The sequence below is a fragment of the Eumetopias jubatus genome, unplaced genomic scaffold, assembly GCF_037043125.1.
Source record: "Eumetopias jubatus isolate StellerSeaLion01/CBP00866 unplaced genomic scaffold, mEumJub1_p1.0 scaffold_13, whole genome shotgun sequence".
NCBI lineage: Eukaryota > Metazoa > Chordata > Mammalia > Carnivora > Otariidae > Eumetopias > Eumetopias jubatus.
Genome location: NW_028274819.1, coordinates 44,928,608 through 44,953,045, shown reverse-complemented (window position 1 = coordinate 44,953,045; position 24,438 = coordinate 44,928,608). Strand labels below are relative to the sequence as shown.

General features: G+C 50.9%; 1 protein-coding gene across 8 annotated transcripts in view; it reads left to right on the top strand.

The window, feature by feature from the left end:
- Positions 1 to 24,438, top strand: part of BMAL1 (basic helix-loop-helix ARNT like 1) — a 99,899-nt gene that overhangs the window by 56,973 nt on the left and 18,488 nt on the right. For 3 of the 8 annotated variants that reach the window (XM_028116759.2, XM_028116756.2, XM_028116758.2), the window contains 10 exons: positions 7,322 to 7,450; positions 10,218 to 10,342; positions 11,221 to 11,373; positions 11,921 to 11,941; positions 13,663 to 13,701; positions 14,022 to 14,063; positions 15,378 to 15,535; positions 17,328 to 17,407; positions 21,997 to 22,089; positions 23,436 to 23,553. In XM_028116759.2, the coding sequence (XP_027972560.1) occupies positions 11,234 to 11,373; positions 11,921 to 11,941; positions 13,663 to 13,701; positions 14,022 to 14,063; positions 15,378 to 15,535; positions 17,328 to 17,407; positions 21,997 to 22,089; positions 23,436 to 23,553 (691 nt within the window). In that variant the 5' untranslated portion in view covers positions 7,322 to 7,450; positions 10,218 to 10,342; positions 11,221 to 11,233. Of the gene's footprint in view, positions 1 to 7,321; positions 7,451 to 10,217; positions 10,343 to 11,220; positions 11,374 to 11,920; positions 11,942 to 11,965; positions 12,226 to 13,662; positions 13,702 to 14,021; positions 14,064 to 15,377; positions 15,536 to 17,327; positions 17,408 to 21,996; positions 22,090 to 23,435; positions 23,554 to 24,438 lie in introns of those variants that run through there. The other 5 variants (XM_028116761.2, XM_028116760.2, XM_088017940.1 and 2 more) reach the window with 4 other exon arrangements.

Sequence of the window (24,438 nt, the reverse complement as noted above, 5' to 3'; positions counted from 1 at the left end):
AATAATGCCCTTCCTGAAAGGTCATGAGCTAGCACCATCCTCAGCATGATTGACACTCAGTAGTTGGGGGATAGTCTCTGCCCCAGATGGGTGGGCAGCAGGGACACAGCGCTTAGCCCTGCAGTCTGTGCTGTAACTTAGACGTCTTGTGTGCAGCTCCCCGACCAACAGCTCCTGGCTGCTAGGTGGACAGCAAGCGGGCCCTCTTCCTCCAGCTATCCCACAAGGGCATGCAGCCCGGCAAGTGGAGCTCAGGTTGGACTTTGACCCCCAGTGGCCCCCATAGCTGGGGGCCTTTGTGCAGTTCATGGACTGGCTGTTGCCCCTCGTGCCAGAAAAAATCAGGAAGTCCGGTTAGCTGTTCCTTCAGAATATGCCAGGAATTGACAGCAACTCACATGCATATATGTGCAGGTCCTCTCACACGTGCACGTGCACACTTGCTCTCACATGCACGTGCAAGCTCACGCGCAGGCAGGTGTGCACACTCAACACGTGCTTTTGCCCACACACGCTGCCCCACTGCCCCCACATGCGCCTGCACACACAGGTCCCCCTCCCCACAATCTCTTCTCAACCTGCAGCCGGGCTGAGCCCCAGGTGGGAGCCTGTCCTCCCCCATTCCTCTCAGAGTCAAAGCCAAGGCCCTTACAGGGGCCTGCCAGGCACCAATGTGGTCTGTGCCCACCCTGGTCCAGGGCTGGTCCTCTGACACCCCCTCGGCTCCCTCTCCTCCTTTGTGCTGGCTCTTCCTGGCCTGGAGTGCTCCTCCCTCCACGCCTCACCTCCTCAGATCCTGACCACCTCCATCTCCAGAGCTCCTCCTGCCCTGACTCTGACCTCTCTCCCCAGCACTCACTACCTCCCAGCGTCGTTTACTTATTTGTCTCCTTTGCTTGCCTTCCTCACCAGAATGTATACCAGATGAGGACAAGGACCTTTGTGTCTTCACCTCAGTCCTGTTGTGGAGAACGGTGCCTGGCACTTGGAAGCCCTCAGCAAATATTTGTTGAAAGAGTAATGAATGATTATGGACCCACACACTAACAGTGTCTTCATCATTACAACATTGTCCTCGATTGAAATTTGACTGCCACATGCAATCGGTGGTGGAAATTTACTCAAATTCTCAACTCTTTCCTGGTACAAACGACCTGGCATATATGGGTGCTCAGGAAATTGCCTTGGATGGGTTGCTTTAGGGCCTTGGGCCCATGGTAACCATCTGGGGCCTCTGTACCTGTCAGCAAGACCTATGGTAGGTGTGTCTTAAGGGGGACATCGACCTCCCTGTCCCCCAACACTTCTCGGGTGTCGCTATTTCACCCAAGAGCACCCGGGCAGCCCAGCCCTGGGCAGTAGCTGTTAGCTGTGGTGTCCGTCTCTGTAGGGAAATCACTGTCCTGTGCTTTCTCCATCTCACCTTTCTGGGCAGCTTCAGAGTTTTGTTATTATCACCCATTGGCTTCATTTTCTCGTGACCCTATTCCCAGCTTTCTGTAGGAGGAGCTATTTCTCTGTATTTTGGTTTCATTCAAGTAAAACGGAGGGGTTGGACTCTTGAAATAACGCTCAGCTTTCCAACTGTCATGAGTCCTCAGTGTTTCCTGCTGCAAAATGCTGGCCTCTGGGCTGTTCTCTGGCCCCCCACCCCCACCCCAGCCCCAGGACCCTCTCTCCAGCCTTTCCCCAGACCCCCCTCGGCTCCCTCGTGGTCACCGGAGCCCACTATCCTGGATCCCCTCAATGTTAAGTTCCTTTATGTCCACCGCTAGCACTCCACCACCAAGCCCACATCCTCTGTCTGCTCTTAGCATTTCTGAGCTCCTTCATTTCAAAATTTCTCTTCTGAGTTTGCTTTCTTTGACATCAGAGCTTACCTTTCCACAGCCTTCTACCCCTCCTTTTCTCACCAGCGCGAGGTCATCCGTCTCAAGCACAGTTAACCTGACGAGCATCCTGAGTGTTTTTCAGATACGGAGCTCATTCAGTCTGTGAGGAGGCAGCCTCCTCCTGTTACAGGTGAGACACTGCCGCTCCCAGAGGTCAGGGAACTGGCCCAGCACACACACCCTGTAGGTGGCAGAACTGGGATTTGAACCCGGGTTGTCCGGCTCCAGAGGCCCTGCCCTCACCGCTGCCCTAGCCTCCCTTTTCACGCGTCCATCATTTTACCCTTTTGCCCAGACACCGCCTGCCCCTTGCCGGGGGAGAGCCACAGCCCTGCTCCTGCTTGCAGAGGTGCTGGGGGCCTCACAGGCCTGGTCCACCGGCTCTGGAGAAGCGTCCACTCGGTCTTCTTCCCATTGTCTCTCAACCTTGCCCCCATTCTCAAAGAAGGCATAGATCCCTTTTCTTCTCGGAGCCTCAGCCCCCCCTTGGGCCCACCCTGCTGCCTGTCCTAGCCTGCCTCCATCCACAGCCCAGACCTGAGGCTCAAAGCGCCTTCTAGGCCACCCCAACCTTGACTCTGCTCTGCCTCACCCCAGTATCTTGCAGTTGACTATGAAATAACAGCAGCGCATCCTTTTGTTTCCTTTAGAACAAGATGCAGATGTTTTCCAGAACTTTCTTCAACTTCAGGCAGTAAGTCTTTTGGTGGACTGTGTTCTTCCCCTGAGTCTTTAGGGCCAGGCTCTCTTATTCTGTACATTAAAAAAAAGAAGAAAGTTTCTCCTTCCTATACCTCAGTGATAGACTTGGCAAAGGTGTAAGACAGTGTCTCTTTTACACTCATGCAACCAACATTTACTAAGCACTGTGCTAGGGTTAGGTACATGCTCTGTGCCGTGACTCTTGATGACATCTCTAAATCCCTCTAACAGCCCTCAGTAGCCCCTGGAGACTGGAATTCTGTCGACTCTCCTCCATCGATGGTATTGGAAACCTTTTCCACAAGAACCAGCCTTGTTTTCCTTGACGAAGTACTGCAGGATTTACAGACCCTGCCCCCATGAGACCCTCTGAGCTGGCCCTCCAAGCCGCGTGCTTCCAAATGCAGCCTCCTTGCTTTGTGTTTGATTTCGGGATTCCCAAGCCTCTAGAGCTGCCAGGAGGACCAGGTACACAAGGACCACGAACTGGGGTCCCCGGGGCCCCTGCCAGCCACTGCAAATGCTGCTCTCCTGGCTCAGAACGGACTGCCCACCACCCGGTCCACCGGGCAGACATCCACTTCAAGCCTCACCGCCTCCCTCGCTCTTTCTCCTCCCCTTACCCCTATCACACACACACCAGCTTATCAATAAGCTCATGATTTTCTCCTCCACGCTGCTCCTGTACCTTACCTATGCTTCATAGCCAAGAAAGGCCCTCCTTCCTCGAAACACTTGACTGCCACCTGCTGGGAATTTGTCGGAATGGCTCCACAAATCTCTGCCATTTAGCAAAAGCCGAGGCGCATCCTGTGCAAGGCACAGCTCACGCCACTGTAAGCACGGCCCTGCCTATGGCAGTGAGCATGCTGTCACGTCTGGATTTAGACCCTGTCTCTCCAACTAGGTTGAGAGAATCTTGAACATTAGGACTGCGGATTCCTCCCTGTGTCCCCAGTGCCCCAGAGGCTAGAGAAACGCTTGCTGAATGATCCCGATGCAAACACCTGTTACCCTAGGTGCAGGGCATCTGGTTTCCCTGGGTGAACATTCTCTAAATGCATCTGTTGCAAAGCAAGGCAGCTGAACTCCCCAGAGGCAGTCAGAGTAACCATGGCGGGCCAAGGTGGACTTGCCGAGGAGACAGAGCCCCTCTAGCCTCTTGCCTCTGCTTGAAGACCACCACCACCTGAACAGACCAGAGCAAGTCCTCATCCATTCCCTCAGTAAATCTGGAGCCGGGCACCAGCACCACATAGTGGAGAATGTGGAGGAGGGGGGGCCAAGGGCCACCTGCCATGGCTCTCGGGGCTGGGGAGGGAAAGTACTTCTGGAACACATCTGTGCATTCTTCATCCTGCCTGTGTCAGTCAGCTCTGGATGAGGGATAGATACGGCCAGAGCCACTAGGTGACCGACTGGCCTGCTTTGTCTGGGACAAAGGGGTTTTCTGGGAGGCAGGATTTCCAGTGCTAACGTGGGAAGTTCTGGGGCAGACAGAAGAGTCAGTCACCCTAGAATACACACCATCACCATCTCAGTAGCTGACAGGAGCAAAGGTTTATTTCTTCCTCGTGCTGCTATCCAGCCGGGACCTCAGCAAAAGGAGGAGCATCTACCCAGGAAATTGCCAGTCTCGGCACAGACAAAGGAACTCGTGGTAAAAGTTCTGTTCAAGAGTTGGGACTGTCCCTTCCGCTCACATTCATCAGTCCAAGCCAGTCACATGGCCGGGCCCGAGCCTGGGGCATCCTGCAGGCTGTCCTTGCGGGGAGGGGCAGCTAAGAGTGTGAACCGCAAAGCAATCTACACGCCCCCTTCCCTTCTTGTAGCATTTTGGGGTCCTGGGGCAGGGAGGAGGGAAAGCAGAGAGAGACGCCCATCTGTGATCGGTGGTCTTCTGTGTGGTCATCCTGTAAATGACATGTGTGGGTTTCTCAGGGGCTGCTCAGTCTCACCCTGCTCTGCTCAGAGGAGCAGCTGTGTCTGCTGTGGGCGCCTAATAGTGGTTGACACCCTCACCTACCAAGGTGTCTCTGCAGGGGCAGCCGGGGCTGGGACGTCTCTTCTAGCCCCCGTGCTCCTCTGTGTGGAGGCCCGGAGATTCTTCTCCCTGAGCTCCAAGGAGAATGAGGGGACTGAGGGGGGACCAGGGGGATCACCAAGTTCTCCCCAAGCACACTGCACAAGTCCCTTCGTGCCTCGCTTCCTCTGACATCCAGGGAGCCTCCCCCCGCCTCCCTGCTTTGGAAGTCTCTAGCTCAGAAGTGGGCACACATGTGGCCCGCGATTCCAGAACCACAGGCCAGGCTCTCCCCAGAGTATCTTCACTCTGTGTCACTTGGATGGCAGCACCAAGGCTGGCCCTGAGCTCCCCTTGGCAAGGACCCCTCTCCCAGTTACCTGTGGTCTCTTGGAGCCCCCTCCCTGGGCTCAGTTCTCTTTTGAAAATAGCACAGAAAGAGGGTTTTTTTTTTCCTCTCTTTTGTTGTTTCATTCATTGTCTTACATCTAAGAACACCTTCTTGGAGAGAAAACAGTTTTCCAGAAATACTTGTCACAGCTGATTCAACTTCCTTACTTGGTCTAAGCATATAAGAAAGGCCTTCTGATTTTTTTTTAAAGATTTTATTTATTTATTTGAGAGTGAGCAAGAGAGAGCACAAGCGGGGAGAGGGGAAGAGGGAGAGCAAACTGCCCACGAGCAGGGAGCCCAAAGCCAGGCAAGGCCTTCTGATTTTTATTTTGCAAAATATAATGCCAAAGTTTATGCTAGCATTCATTATTTCTATAAAGTAAATTTGAGTATTGGAACAATTGGTCCAGGTAAGAAATTGTATATAGAGTGTGGTACGGAGAAGGTTCTTCTAAGTTTCGGAGAAGTGGGGGAACGTGAGTGAGGTATGGTACTGGGAGCCCCCCAATAGTGAGCTCACGGGGCGGAGGGGCCACAGGTGTGAGGAGAAGGACCAGAGCAGCACGGGCAGAGGCAGGAGGCTTCTCTGAGCAGGTGCTCCCTGAGAGCACTTGAAAGGAAAGCAGGAGTTCACCAGGTGGGTCAAGGGAGCCACACCTGCAAAACAGCGTGGGCCCAGTTGAGGCCACGTGCTCTTGAGAACTTAAGTATTCCGGTGGCCTAGAGCTTTGGGCATCAGATGGGCAGAGCAGGGCAAGACAGGACAAGAAGCGAGCAAGCAAGCCCATTGTGGAGGTTTGATGTTTCCTGGCAGGGCGTTTCTGGAAGGCTCGGGGCAGAGCAGTAAAGCCACTGAAGTGTTTTAAACAAGGGGGTGTCCTGTCTGTGACCGGGGCGTGGAGGGGCAGGTGTAGGGAGGAGAGCAGCCTGGATGGAGGCAGTGGCCAGGGGACAGAGGGGAGCAGCTAGGGCTGCCCGTCAGAAGGCTAGTGGGGTGAGGGGAGGAGAGGGTGCCCACGTGGGTCCTGGATTGCTCATCCGGGGGCTGGAGAGGAGCATGGGACCTGGGTGGGGAATCAGACCGAGGTGGAAGGGCATATGGTAAGCGCTCCGGCAGCACTGCCCTGGGGACCTGGTGTCCGGGGGCTGCTCCACGGAGGCTTAAGGACTGGAAGCCCAAGATCCCGTCGTGCTGTTTGCACGTGTCCAGACTGGCTCCCAGAGTCAGAGGGCGAGGGTGTCTGAATGGGACAGCAAAGGGGAGTAACTTAGGAGGACAAGAGCAGCCCTGTTCCTGGACATTCATTTGAAGACCTCTGCCACGATCAAGCCCCAGGTAATCGGAGAGCTGCAAGAAGTAGCCAGCGGAAGGTGCAAGCCCAGGAGTTTCGCTTCAGAAAGGTCCGGAAAGGCCCATTCACAGCCTGAGTCTTGCCGTCTCAAGGTGGAGCCGGGAGGGGGTAGGAGGGCAGGCGCAGCCGCCTGTGGAGCCGGTTCCTCGGAGATGCAGGGACCACAGGGCGGAGCGGAGGACCGCCCCCCCCCCCCCCGCCGCCCCGTCCCGCCCCGCCCCCGCCAGCAGGAGAAGGCAGGGCCGCAGGCCATCTGCTAACTCGGGCGCGCCTTCTCACCACTGACTCCCCTTCGCTTTGGGCGCCCGCACTGTGCTTGAGCTTCCCGGATAGGGTCTTTAAGCGTCTTGCCTTGCTTCCAGCGGTCTTAGAGATGGGCCTGTGCACGTGTGTCCGGCCTAATGCTTCCTGGATGCTCGCTTGCCGTGGTCGCTGGTTGTCTGCCGGTGGGGCGGACGCGCGGCTGTCCTTGGCGGTGATGCGGCTTCTGGAGCCCCTGCGCCCTCCCGCCGTGTGACCTTGGCGAGTGTCCTCCTTGAGTCTCTCTCTGCCTCCGTCTTCTCAACCAGTGAAAAAAACCAGAGTACCTACCTCAGAGAATTATTTTCAGGCCTCAATGAGTCTACATAACACCGTCAGAACGGTGCCTGACGCCAAGCACACAGTCAATAAATGTTCGCTAGTAATTGTATTGCCTGACCCAGTGGGAGAAATGAAAAGTCCAATTATCTTCTTTCTCGTAAGGCCGCATCCAAGAATCCATGTTTAATCATTTCAAAAGCATTGTTTGTCCTAGAAGAGCTCTCCTGCCGGATTGCTTCACGTGTTCCCAGTTTGGCTGAGCAGGCGGCTGGAGGCTGCCCGCTGAGCCTCTCCCCTCACTGAGGGGAGCTTGTTCCACGTACCCCCCGCCCCAAGTGACCTGTGTGGGTTTTCTTTTCTTGTGGGCCCTGCTGTAGGTTTCTGGAAGAAGTTGACTGCCTGAAAGGAAACGACAAAACATGAAAATCGCTTTGAGGTGACCCATAAGTCCAGTGGCCCCTTGCTCCTCCCAAGGTGGATCTGAGCTTTAAGAACTGTAATTTCAGGTAATGAAATCGCACCCCCAGCCCCCACCTACTGTCATTGGCAGCTTCCATGGTATTTCAGGAAGTGTGGTTTCTCCCTGCAGCCCAAAACTTGGGGGAGAGGCCACCTCGTGCAACAGTCTAGCTGTTCATAAAGAGGGAGTGGGGGCCAGAAGTGGCCCCCCCCATGTCTGCCGGGCGGCCCAGAGGCTCGCCAAGACCCTGAAGGAAGGACTCTGTTCTCCTCCCTCATCTACTTCTCCTCATGTCCGTGATAATGATAACTTCTAGCAACTGCCCATCAGGACCTTTGGTGTGATTAAATGACTGTAAAATGCTTCCCAAAGAGTAATTGGAATAACCAGGAAATTTCTGAAAATGAAAAGTCCTAAGAGGAAAAGGTTTTGTTCTACCTGATAGTAGAATGTATTATGAGGCCACTATAACAAATAGTGTGGTACTGGATTGGAAGTAACTAGATCAAAGGAACAGAATAGGAAGTCCAGAAATAGACAATAAATCAATAAAGGTGGCATTCCAAATGATTGGTGAAGGAATGTCTGGTCTAGTAAATGGTGTTGGCACAGTTATCTATCCACTGGAGGGAAAGAAGTCTCCAACCTTAGGTAGTATACCAAAAGTTATTTCCAAATGGATTAAGTGCCAAATAAATAAAATTATAAAAATATTAGTAAAGAGGATATTTCTATTTTGGGGTGAAAAAAGGCTGCTTTTAAAACATGTCACTTTTAGTATCACATACAAATACTGCAAGCCAAGTTAAAAGGCAAAAAGGGGGTGGGTATTTATGACATCTGTGACAAACAAGGATTGAATATTCATAATGTGCAAACTTATTTATTCATTCAACATCTGTTTATTGAGTACTTACTATATGCTAGAAAGTGTTGTAGGCTACTAGGGTGCAAGTAGTTAACTAAACAAAATCCCTGCTCCTCTGATGCTTATAGTCTAATGGAGAGGAAGTAAATAAGTTGATTATGGATAGGGGCCATGGAAAAAAAATGAAGCAGGGTGGGGGGGTTGGTTAGGGTGGATTGGGGGGAGGTTGCAGTATATGGATATTCAGGGAAGTTTCACTGCCGAAGTGACCTTTGAGAAGAAATATGAAGGAGAAAGGAGAGGAGTGGTTAAATTTGGATGTCTTTGCGAATGTTGAGCTGCTGGGATTTTCTGACGGATTGGGTGCAGGTTGTAAAAGGAAGCAAGGAGTCAGGATGACAGGTTTGGGGCCTGAGCGTTCAGAAGTGTGAGCATCACTAAGGGGCTTGGCTTGGGGAGAACCAGGGGTTTGGTTTGATGTTTCAGTTAGGTCTCTGTTGTATATCCAAAGGGAGACCTCAGGGAAATGGTCCTCTAAGTTTGGAATTCAGGAGTGGTCCAGGCTGGAGGTGTAAGTTTGGGAGTTCTCAGAGCCTAGATCATATTGGAAGCAGCGGAGCTAGACCGATCTCTTAGGGAGTGGCTATAGACAGAGGAAGTCTGAGGACATCTGCAGGACTTCCATGTGGAGGCGAGGGAGGGGGAGGAACCCACAAAAGAGACCAGCATGGAAAGAGTGGCCACCGAGATAGAAGGGGACAATGAGAAGGTGGCCTCTCCAAAGCCAAGAGACAGGAGGGACAGATCAGCTCTAGCAGATGTTGGAATGGCGCAAGTAGGAGGGAATGGAGAACCAGCCACTGGATTTAGCAATGAGCAGCTGGCCAGGGAACCTGACAGGGGCTGTTCTGTTGGAATTGATGGGGACAAAAAGCCTGATTTGAGTTGCCTTGTACTGAGTAAGAGGAAAGGAATTGGAAACAGAAATGGGGTACTGACTAGAAGGGAATGGAGTTCAAAAAAATATGTGGTTTTTCCCCAAAATGAGAGTTGTTGTTTGTTTATATCCAAACGAGAGTGACCCAGTAGGGTGGGGAAAGTGGACGGTGCAGGATGAGCGGCCGGGAGAGAATTGCAGGGTGCTGGTCTTCAGTAGCGAGAGACGATGGAGTGCCCACCCGTTGGGGGTGGCAGCGGCCGGCGGCGGGGGTTCCTAACCAGCAGCGTCTGGGTGGGCCAGTGGATGTGCTTCCTTTACTCAGTGGGGTAGAGAGCCAAGTATCTGCCGAGAGTGAGGGTGGGGAGCTGTCGGAGGCTTGCAGAGAAGAGAGAGGGTGTGACATTCTTGGTCCCGGTGGTGGGGGGGCGCGGAGCAAATGGAGCAGGAGAGTCAAGGATCACCGGGCAGAGCTGGTGTTGGAGGTGTGAGAGGTTGTGGGTGGAAAGTGAGAGTGGCCAGTTCATTGTGTGCTTGTCTCCCCCCAGGCTCAGGTGCGCAGGTGCACATGAGTTAGGAGGCCCATCCATACTGAAGAAAATATGGTAGGAAGGACATGAGTGGGCACAAAGGAAACCAGAGAAACGCCTATAAACATAGGGACAGCATCCGTAATCATTTAAAAATGCAAGTAAAAACCAGTGGGGTTTTGTGCTTTTCTTCAGATTGACGGGAGCTCTTGTTGGGAATATAAATTATTGGAGCTCTTTGACAGCACGGTGTTCCAGAACGTACCAAGACATACCATGTGTGTTCCCTTTTGTCCTGCTTTTAGACATTTTAGACTGAGCGATAATAGCTCCAGGGCCTGGAGTTAGACCACAAAGATGCTCCCTCCGGCAGTGGTTGTGAAAGTGAAAAGTTAGCCCACACCCAACCCTGGTGCACTCATCTGTGGGCAGAACCGTAATCAGGAAACTGAGCTCACAGTCCCCTCTTGCTTTGCAGATGAAGAAACTTGAGCCCAGAGAGAGGGAGTGACAGCCCCAGCCACGTGGTGTGGAGCTGGGACCCCGTCTGTGGGCAGTGCGTGGCCCTCTTCAACTTGGTTTGGAGTCGGAGTCCCTTGCAAGGTACTTGGCAGCCTCTTTTCTTGGGCCGGCTGACTCCACGCTTATAACACATAAATTCTCAAAATGTGTTGCAAATTGGTCTACAATGTCTTTATATACTGATGCAGGTTTTCCTGGCAGGTGCAAAGGCTAGTCAGGGAAGGCAGGACAGACTTTGCGTGGCCCACTGATAGACAGCGACCATATTTTCCCGGCTGCTGGGAGGGACCCACGGTCTGAGAAAGGATATTTTCTGCTTTCCTATGACTTTTACAAAAGTCACAAAAACACAAAGATAACCAGTAAATCATATTTATTTTATGGACTGGAAGTAAATAAAATTAGAACTGTCAGAGAATATCTGGTCCCCTCCATGGGAGGAGCCCCGGGCCCCAAGTCCTAGAGCCCTTGAGTTCTGGGGTTGTTCTTGCATGCCCTGGCACGGGGATGCAGGAGAAGCTAGCCACTTGCTCTGAACTTTGGATCTTCATCAGAAATATGAGCGGGGGGCGCCTGGGTGGCTCGGTTGGTTAAGCATCTGCCTTCGGCTCAGGTCATGATCCCAGAGTCCTGGGATCGAGCCCCGCATCGGGCTCCCTGCTCAGCAGGGTGTCTGCTTCTCCTTCTCCCTCTGCTGCTTCCCTTACTTGTGCTCTCTCTCTGTCAAATAAATAAATAAAATCTTAAAAATATGTGAGCAGGTTAACCTGCATTATCTATGCTAACTCCTAAAGCATGCCCACTGTCCCCTCCGGCCCGCTGCGTCCCTGCCCCAGCTGGCCCTGGGGGAGCTGTGTTGGTGCAGTAGACCAGTACCCCAACCCTCCGCGGGACCACCCTGGCCCTCCACCGCGGTAGAGAGAACGTGTAGAAATCGCCTTTGTGCCTCCTTGTACCAGTTCCAGACCTCCAATGGCCGACCAGAGAATGGACATTTCTTCAACAATCAGTGACTTCATGTCCCCGGGCCCCACCGACCTGCTCTCCAGCCCCCTCGGCACAGGCAGCATGGATTGCAACCGCAAGCGGAAAGGCAGCTCTACCGACTACCAGTAAGGCCTTCTGGGACTCTTGGTGTCCGTTCCCTGCACATCGAGGGGCCAACTGCTGTTCCTCCTGGAAGAAGGGGTCCTCTTTGTGGAAAGGGATGGAAATGAAAGATCCAAGTCTAGGTGGCCCCACAGTGGGGTTTGTTTTTGTTTTGTTTTGTTTTTGCTTTTATCTTCCCCCTGGATTGCAAGCAGGAGGGAGCCTCCAGCCCTGCTGAGGCACCCCATCCCCCCTCCCCTCCCCAAACTGTTCCACATCAAGGGAAAAGGAAGAGCCTTAAAGCCAAGGTCTGCCTTTCACCCTTTTCCTTTGCCCTCCTTGGCTCCCTTGAGCAAGATGGCTAAGCCCCTGGATGTAATCTCAGTGGTTTCAAAGAGGACTTTGCCTGAGGCTCTCTCTGAGGAAGCCCTCAGTTGCTTAATTATGTTTGTGGAAGGAGTGAGTGCAGGTCGTCTCTGAAAGTTCTATAGGAACATTGGTATTGCCCTGAAACATTATTCAAATTAGTATGTACCTGTTTTATTAAATAGTATTTTTGTTTCTTTTTAGACTTGATGACTTTTCTTTTGAGTAAGTAAATTTGCACACTTACAGTCAACTCTATCTGTACAAACGCCCAGGGAATAGACTGCCGCATAGAACATTCAAAGGCACGTTTTGTTTTGTTGAGGCAACTGCGTGGAATCTTCTCTCCATGTCCACTTAAGAGGTTTTCTCTTGTTTAATGAGGGAAAAATCTCCAAGGAGGTATCTCCCCCACAGCAGATGTCCTTTCTGCTGAAGTTCACAGGTCGAATTTGGGGAGCACAGTGGCTGAAGGTCAGATGCCCACTAGGAGATGCTATGATTAATATGTAAGTGATCCCAGATGATTGAGCAAGCCAACGCCCAGGGGATGGAGAGTGGGTGTGCGGACTGAGAGGGTTCTTCTGGAGCAGTCCCTCCCCAACAGGGAGGCCAGGAGATGTTTTCCACGGACCACTTGTCTTGGGCGGATGGAGTCACTGGTGCCTTCTAAGACCTCTGCTATCTAAACCTGTGGTTTCCAACCTTGTCCCCACCCAAGAGCTCCAGGTTTCCCTCATGGACCCCGTTTACAAATCTTCTGTGATTCATGGAGACCCTATTAAGCCCCCTTCATCCCTTTCCCTGTCATTTCATTGTGCTAAATGTGTCTGATCGGTCAGGCGGAACTCTCTTCACCTGGGATGATTATCCTGGCCTCAGTGACCAGATACAAGCCAAGACAAAAGGGGAGGGAGAGTTTTGGTTTTCCCCTGTGGCCTGCATCCTGTCTTCTGTGCTTTAGGACTAGCTAGACAAGCTCTCTGCCTGTGAGGCAGTCAAGGGCTCCTGGTTGGGAACCCCTGTTCTAGAATGCCCATGCTGTGATTCAGGGCTCCTGAGAAAAGTTGTTTTTGCCCTTGGGACTACACTGTTTGAAGGGCCATATGCCTCTCTTCTTCCAGGATAAAAGAGAAAGACAGGCCCAGGTGCCAGGCAGTGCCTTCCTGGTGATAAACTTAGGGGCTGGAGAAGGGTGTGAGCTGACCCCAGGGGGACTTGGAACCCCTTACTTGGAGGATTCTAGTTTGTTTTCTACTAAACCGTGAGGTGCCATGAAACTTGGATCTCTGGAGTCTGTAAAAAGGGGGGTAGATCCCTGCTGTGACCCCAGGATCCTCTGCTGCCAACCAGGGCTCCACGCCCCTCAGCCCCACTCGTGCCCTGTCTCCCAGTTCCTCGGGCCTTGGGGGTTCCCACCTGGCTGAGAACCAGAACATTGTGTATCCGTGTCTTTGAAAAGCTGCCTCAGGGCTCTGCTCAGTGCTGCTTTGTGGGTTCTTTGGTCTCCCCTCCTCACTTCACCCTCCCACCAAATATATATGTATGCACACGTATATTTGAGGCTTGGTATATTTTACAAATGAATGAACTCCATTTATCCAGAATGATGAGGGGAATAAGGTATTATAGTTATTTGGACACTCTGATTAAGAATTTCCATAAATGCTCTGTATTCCTGATTTCCAAAATATGGCATAAAATATGTTAACAGCATGCTCTGTTGATGGCCGTACGTCATTTTTGTTTGATCATCTGGAAAACCGGTCCTAGTTTGGTAGGGGCAAGCTGTGTTTGTTTGACTAGTCTACGTCAGTCATCAATACTGTGGATATTTGAACTCTCTGATTATTTGGTTTCTGGATAAATGAGAGCCTTCCATGTTGTAAGAAGCAGCTTTGTATGTGTTTATTGACAGATACTCATGTTCTCTCTTGTTTTTTCAGAGAAAGCATGGACACAGACAAAGACGACCCTCACGGAAGGTACCATGAACCTAGTCGTGACGTTCATCCTGCTAGCTATTTTCCTTGCATAATTACGTGTTCTGTTACTTGGTGCAGGTCCCACCTGTGTCCTTGGATGGGGATAAGCAAGGAGGCTGGGAGCCTGGGAGCTCAAGATGCTCTCCTCTGGGCCCAGCCCCCAGTGTGGATAATAAGAGCCCTTGTGTGTTGAGAGAGATGACAGGGATTAAGCAGGGAAATGAATGAAGCTGGGAAGAAAAGAGAGAGGTGTGACTTTGCCATTAGTCTCCCAGGGTTTGTGTCTGATCTTTTGCTTTTCTTTTCCCCTTCCCTTCCAGGTTAGAATACACAGAGCACCAAGGAAGGATCAAAAATGCAAGGTAAGCGTGGACCTGTCTATACACCGTCCTGGTTCTGGGCGCTCGGAGTGCCGCTGAGCTGGCTCTGTGTGTCTGGTCCCTGTCGGTCTGAGCATCCCTTCGGGGATTGGGGTGGGGGTGCCTTGGCTGTGGCCACCTGCCGCTTGTCCTCTCCATACTGAGTTGGCCTTCACTCTTGGCTACCTAAGCACATTTAACCTGCAGGGGACTTTGGAAGTAGCAGAAAGCCCTGCAAGGCTGAAGCTCTTCCCCAGCAGGTTGCTCCTTCCTGACTCGAGGGCCCTCCAGAGTAGACCTGGCTCAGTGACTCCATTCTCGGGCCGGGCCTTGCCTCTCAGAGCGGTCCTTCTTGCCCAGCAAGGGAGGCATGGGGCTGCCTGCGCCCTTGAGTAGATTCTCGAACTCGGTCCCTCCTGCCTCCAGCCACACTTGCTGACCCCATCCACGTGGGTCTGCCCTCCTGCCAGTGACTCCAGGGCCATCTGAGGCAGTCATGACACAGACCCAGGGCTGCAGAATTCGACTGGCCTGAGACTTCTAGCTTTCCCCGCACAGCCTAGCTGTGGTGGGAGGTCCCTCTTGGTGGCTCTGTTGCTATGGCAGCAAACGACATTTCCACTGGTGATGCACTCCATCGGGGACAATCACAAATGGCAGGTACAAACCAGTCAGGGAGAGCATGTGTGCCTGTGGATGCATCCTCCTGCCTTGATGGGCAGCCACTCCTGGGAGGGAAGAGTGCGACACTCTTCAGAGGAAGCTCTTGGGGACAGATGGAGCATCTGCTGTGTCCTGGTGGAGTCATGGTTGATCCAAAGATGGCAGCACTAGTTACCTAGGGACTCAGTCGGGGGTCTCTGACAGGCCACACAGCGGGCTCCTCACAAACCTCAGAGATCTCTGCAGGACTACAGCCTCCCCCGCTCCCCCCGCAAAGCCATTCTGGATGCTTTGCTCTTTGCAGACTCTACCTCCCTTCCCTTTCCTTCCATGCCCATCTTAAATTCCAACTTTACAGAGGCTGAGAGGAAAAGAAAGGACAAATTACCAATCCAGTTTACTCTGAGCAGACAGTTTTTGTAATATTTCTTCCTAATTCTAAGTATGAGGTAAGCATACAAACAATAATGACCCCGCGCAGTGAGGCCACTTTTTTTGGTGACTTTAGTAGAAAAGCCAAGTTCCAAGCCTTGTGCAGATTCTAAACGTTGCCCTGTCGGGGGAATGTCAGAAGCCGTGATAACTTATTTTTGTCATTGTCTCCTTGAGGCTCGACTTCATTTTCTAGAAATCATTTTTCCTGTTGTTGTGCAGGGAAGCTCACAGTCAGATTGAAAAGAGGCGTCGGGATAAAATGAACAGCTTCATTGATGAATTGGCTTCTTTGGTGCCCACGTGCAATGCCATGTCCAGGAAATTAGATAAACTTACTGTGCTGAGGATGGCCGTTCAGCACATGAAAACATTACGAGGTAAGACTTTATTGTTCTTGATGCCCTTGCCCACACATGTTCCCTCCCTTGCCTAGGGTGTGCCTGAGTCCCCAGGACCGTGTGTATTATTTGCCAGTGTGTAGCCTTGAGTAACTGTCCTTCCCGGCAGTAGACCTGATGCCAAATGAAGTGATTCCTGAGCTTATGTGGGTGTCCATTTGGGATTTTGCGGTCCTACATCCCCAGGGAGTAGAGGCTGTGGTCTGTGCGCGCGTCTGCACGTGTATGTGATAGGCAGGCTACGTGCATGTCGGGGAGGACCCACATCTTGCATGTGTCTGTGCGCTGGGCCCCACCTGCCCAGTGATCACCATCAGACATGCAGGTGCCCTTGGTGACGCAGAGAAGTCTGTTGCTGTTTTTAAGGGGAAAATTCACCGTGGCTCCTTTAAAGAGTGAGTCACTGGTTGATGGTTCTTGCTGCGTTTTACTGTCAGGGATGAACACTGATGATATTTTCATGTTCCTGGAATTTTCCCAAACCAGATAGACTCTCTATGAAGGAGGCAGTATTTTCCTTCTTTTCTGAGTGTGGGGTGGGTGAGAACACAGAGGCAGAAATGTGGAAGCAACTTATCCAGACCGCAGGAGAAAGCTGCAGTGTCGCAGGCACTTTAGTGAACGCTGGGCCTGGCATGTTCCATGGCCTGTCTTGGACCCTTTGAGGAAATTGGAAAGTGGGCGCTCAGTCAGACCTCTGACCTGCGTGGTAAAAGAATTGCGTCTTTATGTTTCCACAAAGCCACCAGAAAGAAGGAGTAGCCGGTTTCGTCTGCCTTTTGATCACTATTCAGACACATCAGCATCGTGTCCTGTGCTGTGAGGGTGGCATCTAAACATTACTATTAGGGAAGATTGTGGGGATTAAATTATTATAAGCTCATTTTTTATTAAATTGGAAGGAAACGAGGGACAAATCTCGAGTTATATAAAAAGCAGGGATGTGGCTCAGTGTGTGCCTTGTTAGTTGATATGAAAGTCAGACACATTCTGTCAACCTCCTCCTTCACCGTGGTACTGAGAATTGCTACAGATCTTTTCCATTTTATTTCTTCACTGTTCTAACCATTTTTGCAGATTCCAAGGTCATTTGCTGCCAGCATCTTTCTCTGTTACTATACGGTGTTCTTCTGTATGGTGTTCTCTCGTACGGTGTTTTTCCTATACGGTGTTCTCTATATGGTGCCAGACGGATGGCCTTTTAAGCATCTTGTCCCCTTTCAGCCCGAGGAGCCAGAGTTGTATTCACTGAAGTAATGCATTTCTCTGGGTTGCCAAGCTCATTTACCTCACCCTGATGAAGAAGCACTCCCACTAAATGCCTTCTACAGTATATTTATTTACTCAGAGCCTGGCCGCCTGGGTGATTTCCCAGGAAGGCTCAGCGTGGTCATTTGAGGGACTGCTAGACAACGCATTTAATGTCGGCCCTGGGAAGGAGGGAACCCTCCCAGGAGCCTCTGCCGGTTGACTTCCAAAGCTGCCTTCTCTCTCTGAAGCAGATTTATACTTCCATCTATGACCTCTTGGCTCCCCTACAGTGACCAGAGCAAACCTGTTAGGTCCCCTGTGGGCAGCAGTGTTGTCTTTTCAATGGATCCTGTCCGAAGCCCGATCTAGCCCTGTGTCTGTTAAGGAAAAAGGAGAGAACGTTGAAGTCCCAGGTGGTAGGGACGAGGCCACATCTGGAAGGTCGGAGGCAGTGAAGTGCTATGAGCCATTCCCTGAATAGAAAGTGTACCAACTCTCTCTTTTTTTTTTTCTCCCTCAGGTGCCACCAACCCATACACAGAAGCAAACTACAAACCAACTTTTCTGTCAGATGATGAATTGAAACACCTCATTCTCAGGGTATGTCACAATTATGAGCTTGTCTTATACACGCTTACAGATTTCAGTGTGAGGTACCAGAGTGTGGGAATTTGATGTCTAAACGTTGGGCCTTTTGAGGCTGACTTCGTCTTTTCGGGTCTCCACATCTGTCTGGACAGTCTCCACAGTCCTTCCACTCTTGCTTAGACAAAAATTGAAGGCCCAGGCTACTGTGATTTTTAAATGGAAGGAGGCAGGATTTTGTACACATAGGTAGTTAAGAACCCCATTCCTGCATGAAGGTTTTAGAAAGGGACAGGCACTGATACCAACGGAGAATTTGTCTTCTCCTCACCTAAGCGCTAGCACAAAAACATCCACATACGTCTTGACACTAAAATCCCATCAAAGCAAGAAAGCTTCCAAAGACCTCTCCGCCCAAGGAGGAAACGAAATGGGGGCGGTGAGGCTCTGCCCTCTGGACCAGCGCACTCGCTTGTCTTGCTCGTCTCTGTGGAGAGGTGGCACCACGAGAGCTTGGCTTCCATGTGGCATTAGGTCTGCCTCCGGGTGGAGCAAGACCAACTTGGAAACTGAAGGGAAAGAAACAGGATTCAGAAGCCTGTCCCCTGGCCCATTGTGAGCAGAAAAACAGAAAAATGTCACCCGCCTCCGTCCCCCCACAGCCAGGGTGGACGTCGCTTGCTAAGCCCCTATGGCATCTGGGCACCTTGCTTTCAGCAGACATTTGCCAGGCCTCAGGCTCCAGGCCACTCTGTCGTCACCCTGACGTTCCTCTCTGCCTGTCTTCTGGTCCTCTGTAAGTCTGGCCCGTGTGCTCACTCCAGCATTCTCTGTCCATCCCCTCCTGACGTGTTCTCTCAGTTGGAAAGCTTTCAGCTGCAAGGAACAGATGACCTGATGAACAGATAGGGTTTTGTTTCCCAAATACAGCCGGTCCTGCGGTAGGCCGGGAGGGGTTGGTGTGGTGGCTCAGTGAGGGTGGCCGGAGCCAGGCTCTGTCTGTCTTCGCGAACGGTCGTGCCGAGCTCGTGTGCAGCCTGCTTCCTCGGTGTAGCCACACCAGCCAGAAACAAGGGGCAGGGGAGTGTCCGGGCCAGCTGTCCCTTTTCTCAAGGAAGGATATGCCTTCCTAAAAGCCCGATAGTAGATGTCAGCTTCTCCGGAAGGTGTTAATTGATGACCACTAGCTTCAGGGCAAGGATTTAGATTTTTTCCAGCCTCCACAGTAGAAGTGGACAAGAGTCCCCCATCAGCATTGGCCACACACACTTTCCAGAGCCACGTCGATTTGCTAGATTTTCCTTCAGAAGTGACTCTCGGGACCCAGTGTAGAACTTCAGCTGTGGTCTGGTTGGCCTGGGGTTGAAAGGGCCTGGCTCCCTCCTTGCCGTAGAAGCCATCATATTAGTGCCACGTTTTGGACCACTGTAATACCGTCCCTCCCACTCTCTTAGGGATTATTGTGAGGCCAAGTTTTTTCCATCCTGTATAGGTGTGGTTTGTTTTTTTGAACTTCTGTTTCTGTCAAAAAATATTTATTGGATGGTCTTACATTCCAGTTTGTCATTAGTGATCCTTCAAGGCTTCTTGTGACTGGTACATCTGATAGGCATGCCTTCTATGTCTTTCGTTCACTAATGCCCCAGATATTTCTGAGACTTAGTTCTGGGTGTGTGGCACTGTTCTAGGTACATCCAAGTCAACAATAAACACGTTGTGGGGGGGCCGGGCATCCCAGCAAGTCTGTGATGGTCCTTGGGCTGCCTCCCTCAGGGCACAGCTCTGCACTCCTCTCTTCATCCTCCTTCATCAAGCCATCCCTATTCTCAGGGAGGACTTGCTGGAGTTAAGGTACAGACTGTGCCTGCAGCATCTCTGGAGAAACCACCAGGGCCGGCTTCACGGGTGGCAGCCTCTGTAGCCACACAGGGCCACACCAGGAGTTCAATGCTCTGCTCTTGCCCTCTGGAAGGGCATCATGTTTGAACAAGGGTCTCTGCATTTTTTCCCATTATGTCCTGGGCCCCACAAATCCTGTGGCTTGTCCTGATTGCCATACTGCTAATTTGATGTTTTTTTGTTTTTTAAAAATTTTATTTATTTGTCAGAGACAGCGAGAGTGTGAGCACAAGCAGGGAGAGCAGCAGGGAGAGGGAGAAGCAGGCTTCCCGCTGAGCAGGGAGCCCAATGTGGGGCTCGATCCCAGGACCCTGGGATCATGACCTGAGGCGAAGGCAGATGCTTAACCGACTGAGCCACCCAGGCGCTCCACAAATGTGTTTTATTTTGAATATGAATATATATATATATATATATATATATATAAGTATATGAAATTCCTATTATATATAACAGGTTTATATGTTTATATATATTTACATATAATAAATATAAACTTCTTTTGTAATGGCAAATGCTCAATAACTTTCTCCTTTTCTAAATTTCCTGTCCAATGCCCACACTTGTCAGGGTATGGAACAAGGATTTTCATGCCATTTAAACTAAATACCTCATCTTGGGTTTGCCTTTCCTGTGCTTCCGTGTCCTCCAGCATCTGTAGGACACAGTGGTGATGTGTCTCTCCTGACGAAACTCTTCTGCCCTCCCTGGCGTGCGTCCGTGGTGACGAAGCACGGTCCAATCCCTCGCCACTTCCAGGTACCCAGTGCCCAGGAATTTGCTTCAACAGAAGGCAGGGTCCGCTCAGATGTTTGAGCGGTTCAGCCGCGGGAACTGGACTTCTGTGTTCCCTTCCCAGTGCACGTCTGACGGACCGCTTTCTCTACTGAGAGCTTTCCAAATGGCTTCCATGATGGTGTGTCAGGGAGCAGTCAGCCTGATCAGTGGATGATGGCTGGGTACTCCACCTCCCCATCTTCTGATAACTAGGCAGACCCCGCCAGGGCTTCTGTGTCCCTTACTAAGCCTGTCCTTCCCTGAGAGGGAGCCTGTCCTGTCTCCATGTGGCCCCATGGTGCTGGTGGCATTCTCCTAGTCTCTGCTCATCTGCTGTCCCCTGGGACCCAGCTCCTTCACCTGGTGGCGTTTATCTGCCTGAGGGAAACTGAGTCAGAACATGTTGAGCCTCTCCTCACTGATGATTCGCTGGCCTTTGGAGCCCTCTTGCTCTCCCTGGACGTGTTGAGACCCACTTTGTTGATGCCACAGGTTCAGGCCCAACTCTGCCCAGCATTCCCTCCAGGATGTCATCGGCAGCTTCTTCCGAGGCACCTTCTGTGCCACTTCACTTCATCCGTGAAAAGCCTCAAAACACTTCTGTGAGATGGGAGATTGCCTGCAAGGCGGTGCAGAAGTTATTAATACCCTAGCTCTTGACTGAATGAGGCTTCCAGCAGATGGTGCTTGGAAAGTCTCTTCTCCGCTGTCCTCCCCCGCCCCTGTGCTGGCTTAGGAAGAGCTCAGCCCCAGCTCCCTTCCGGCTGAGGGGCCTGGCGCAGCCTTGGCAGTGGTGGTTCGGTCCCTCCTGGCGCCTTCATGGCCGCCCTGGTGCGTGTGCCATGGTTTTCCTCTGGCACATTAACTCATTTCTTACTTCTTTGAATTATATTACATCCCCCAAGACCCTTTTGTGGGAAGGGGATTGGAGTTTCTCTAGATTCTTCCCAAGAAGAGACCAAGGACTGGTGAATAAAGATGTTGAATTAGAACTGTGGGAGCTGAGCATAAATGCAAGTGTGTGACTGAGTGTGGAGCCCCCTCCCCGCCGCTGGGAGGCCCCCAGCAGGAGCTGAGTGGTTGACCATCTGCAGAGCTGTGGGCAGCATTCACACAGAGGCCACGGAGCCTAATATCTCAGGCGCTACAGCTCTGGTGTTTATCTGCTTCAGCCTGACGGCATCCTGTTTCGATATCCATATGCCTGTCTTGGGACTTTAGATTTTTACCTGTATTTAAGGTGAAGAGGGAAGGAGAATGTAGGAGAAATTTTTGCTTTGCTTTTCTTGTCTCCCTTAGGATATAAGCAGCCCAGCCCTGGATCCAGAAATGATAGTCAAGAACAGTAGTTCTCAGTCCTTGTACATGAAAATCATTTGGAGTAGGGGTGAGAACAAGACTCCTGATCCAGCGCCCCCCCCCCCCCCCGACCAGGAGCATAAGAACAACAAACAACACACCACTCCCCATGCTGAGAAGCACTGTTCAAGAGCATGCTCTGTAAACGGAAGTGTTCAAGTTGAGGATAGATGGTGGTCAGGATACAGGAGAGGGGGTTTTGATCTTAAAGGTTCCTTTCAATCTCAGATTCTGTGATTCTACATAGTTACGATTAAAGCAATAAAATAGGACTTCTCTGGACTTGATACTCTCAAAGGAAAAGTCTTAAAGTGAATTCACTGTTGTAACAGAAATTACTTCAGTTGGACCGTCCCCTATAATCATTAGATGATCTATGTGTCTGGACCTGCCTGGGAGAGCATCTTACTCCTCTCCTGATGCATTAGTTGTGAGCATCCTGTGACTATCAATGAGTACAGTTCTGTGCTTTGGGTACTTAGCAGACCAAGTCCTTATTTGCTATCAGAGTGATTACAAATCGTGTTTCCTAAAGTGTGATAAATTGATTATCCATTTCTCCTGATTAGGCAGCAGATGGATTTTTGTTTGTCGTAGGATGTGACCGAGGGAAGATCCTCTTTGTCTCCGAGTCTGTCTTCAAGATCCTCAACTACAGTCAGGTATGGCTCCTGTTTGGGTTGGTGGTGGGCAGGCTCCCAGCAGCCAGAAAGGTCGCCCCGCGTTTTAGAATAATTATAATATACAAGTCACATGGAAGATGCTTGTACCGTCCTCCCACACACACCCAGTGCTTCTTCCAGAAAATTTGTCATTTCTTAACAGAGAAATGAATTTAAACCTAAAAAAAAAAAATCTTTTTTTTTTTTTTTTAAAGATTCATTTATTCTTGAGAGAGAGAGAGTGAGAGCATGTGTGCATGCGTGCATGGTGGGGAGGGGCAGAGGGAAAGAGAATCTTAAGCAGACCGCGCACTCAGTGCGGAGCCCAATGTAGGGCTCGATCTCACGACCCGGAGATCATGACCTGAGCTAAAATCAAGTGTCGGGCACTTAACCAACTGAGCCCCCCAGGGGCCCCTAGAAAAAGACTTTTGGATATGTTCCACGTTTCCCTCACAGGAAGGTTTAACTGATCTCATCAGCAGCTTTATACTTTCTTGTTGCTACCCAATGACTATGCCACAACTGAAGGGGGGTGGGAGGCGGGAGGGGCTATCTGACAGGGAAAGGCAGGTCAGAGAATACCCAGAGAATAAAACAATTGGGAATCCACCGATACTTTGTTTGTGATGATGTATCCCTTTTGAACCGTGGCTTCCTCTAAAAAAAAAAAAAAAAAAAAAAAAAATGACCCTAATAACCCCTACCTTTTATGATTGTTCATAGGATCAAATAAGATAAACATTCCCAAAAGCTTCTAGAGCAGAGTTTTTCATTTACTCTGTCCCCAACATTTTTACTCATCCATTCATTCACTCACTCCTTCACCTACTGGTGTTTGCACGGGAAGTTGGTAAGGCAGCAGAATTGAAGAATCAAAAAAACGTGTATACATTTGAAGGGATGTAAGTTGAATGTGTCCACAGTGTCTTGCTCTTCTTGGTCTTCAAGCAAAGTTATGGAGGTGGTCGTGGCTGAAGAGCACGGAGCCTCGGGCTAGAGTCTGCACCCACGCCCTGTGTCCCTAGAAGGGCTTTCGTGGGCATCAGAAATCAGTCAAAGGGAACGTGTGCAGCTGAAAGATTCCTGCCCTCAAGGAGCATGAACTGTTTATAGAAGTATCAATATAATTAAGCCCTTTTCCCCTCATGTGTTATCAAAACCAAACTCCCAATGCCTCGTTCCCTGTGTCTATATCTAGGCAGAGTGATTGGATAGGTGTACATGTTCACATGGGAAATCTTTGAAATTCTCCTGCTTAGAAAGACAAAATAAAGGCAAAGCAACCTGCTGGGTAAGTTCTGTTCCACGCGCCGTTGACTCGTTTCCGTGCTTCATCCCCTCAGAATGATCTGATCGGTCAGAGTTTGTTTGACTACCTGCACCCTAAAGACATCGCCAAAGTGAAGGAACAGCTCTCGTCCTCAGACACAGCACCCCGGGAGCGGCTCATAGATGCAAAAAGTGAGTCCAGGAGAAGGCTGCGGCTGCGTCCTCGGGGCTCCCTCTGACCGCGAGCGAAGACAGCCACTTGTGGCCCCCGCGCTCGGCCTCTGGCCCCCCTCCTCTCTGCCCTTTATCTGGGTCACAGGTGCTCTCTTTGGCTCAAGTCAGTCCTTCACCTTCCTTCCTATTTGTTTGTTTTGTTTCACATAAAGAAGCAACAACTCAATGTCCAAATCCAGTGAGAGGAAAAACAGCTACTTTGATTCTTTCTGGTTTTTAGTCTTTTTTTCTCCCCCCGCCCAGAATCTAGAACTTCCCACTTGTATGCTCCTGAGTTTCAAGGGCTCACGCCAGTTTGACTGGTTCCCCCCGAAAAAAATTCCCTCGGTTTACCTGAGTTACACACATGCAGCCTCCTAAGATAAAAGTAAGAAAACATGAAACATAAAAGTTCCTTTGGCCAAAGTGGTTCCTCGTTAGTCGGCTCCCCTTCCTGGCTTCCTTCTTTAGCCGCGGAACCACCGTTCACGGCCTCCCCCACCCCACCCGCCCTCCGTGCCTCCGGAGTGAGGTCCTGTAGCCCTCCTCCCACCAGTCCTGTGGCTCCAGCAGCTAAGACTGTGGTGGAGTCTGGAGGCAGATTGCCAGGCGCACTTCCTGGTTCCCTGATTTTTTCCAGCTGTGTGACCTTGAGCAAGTTACTTAACCTCTCTGTGCCTCCGTTTCCTTATCTGCAAAATAGTACCTGTTTCATTGGGTAGTTATGAGGATTAAATATATTAACATACATAAAGCCCGCGGGGCAGTTCCTGGCACACAATAGGCACGATTGTCAGTATTGTGATATTTTCATTAAGTTCCTAAAAGTTCAACACAGCCCCTGGTACCTGTTGCCTTTTATAG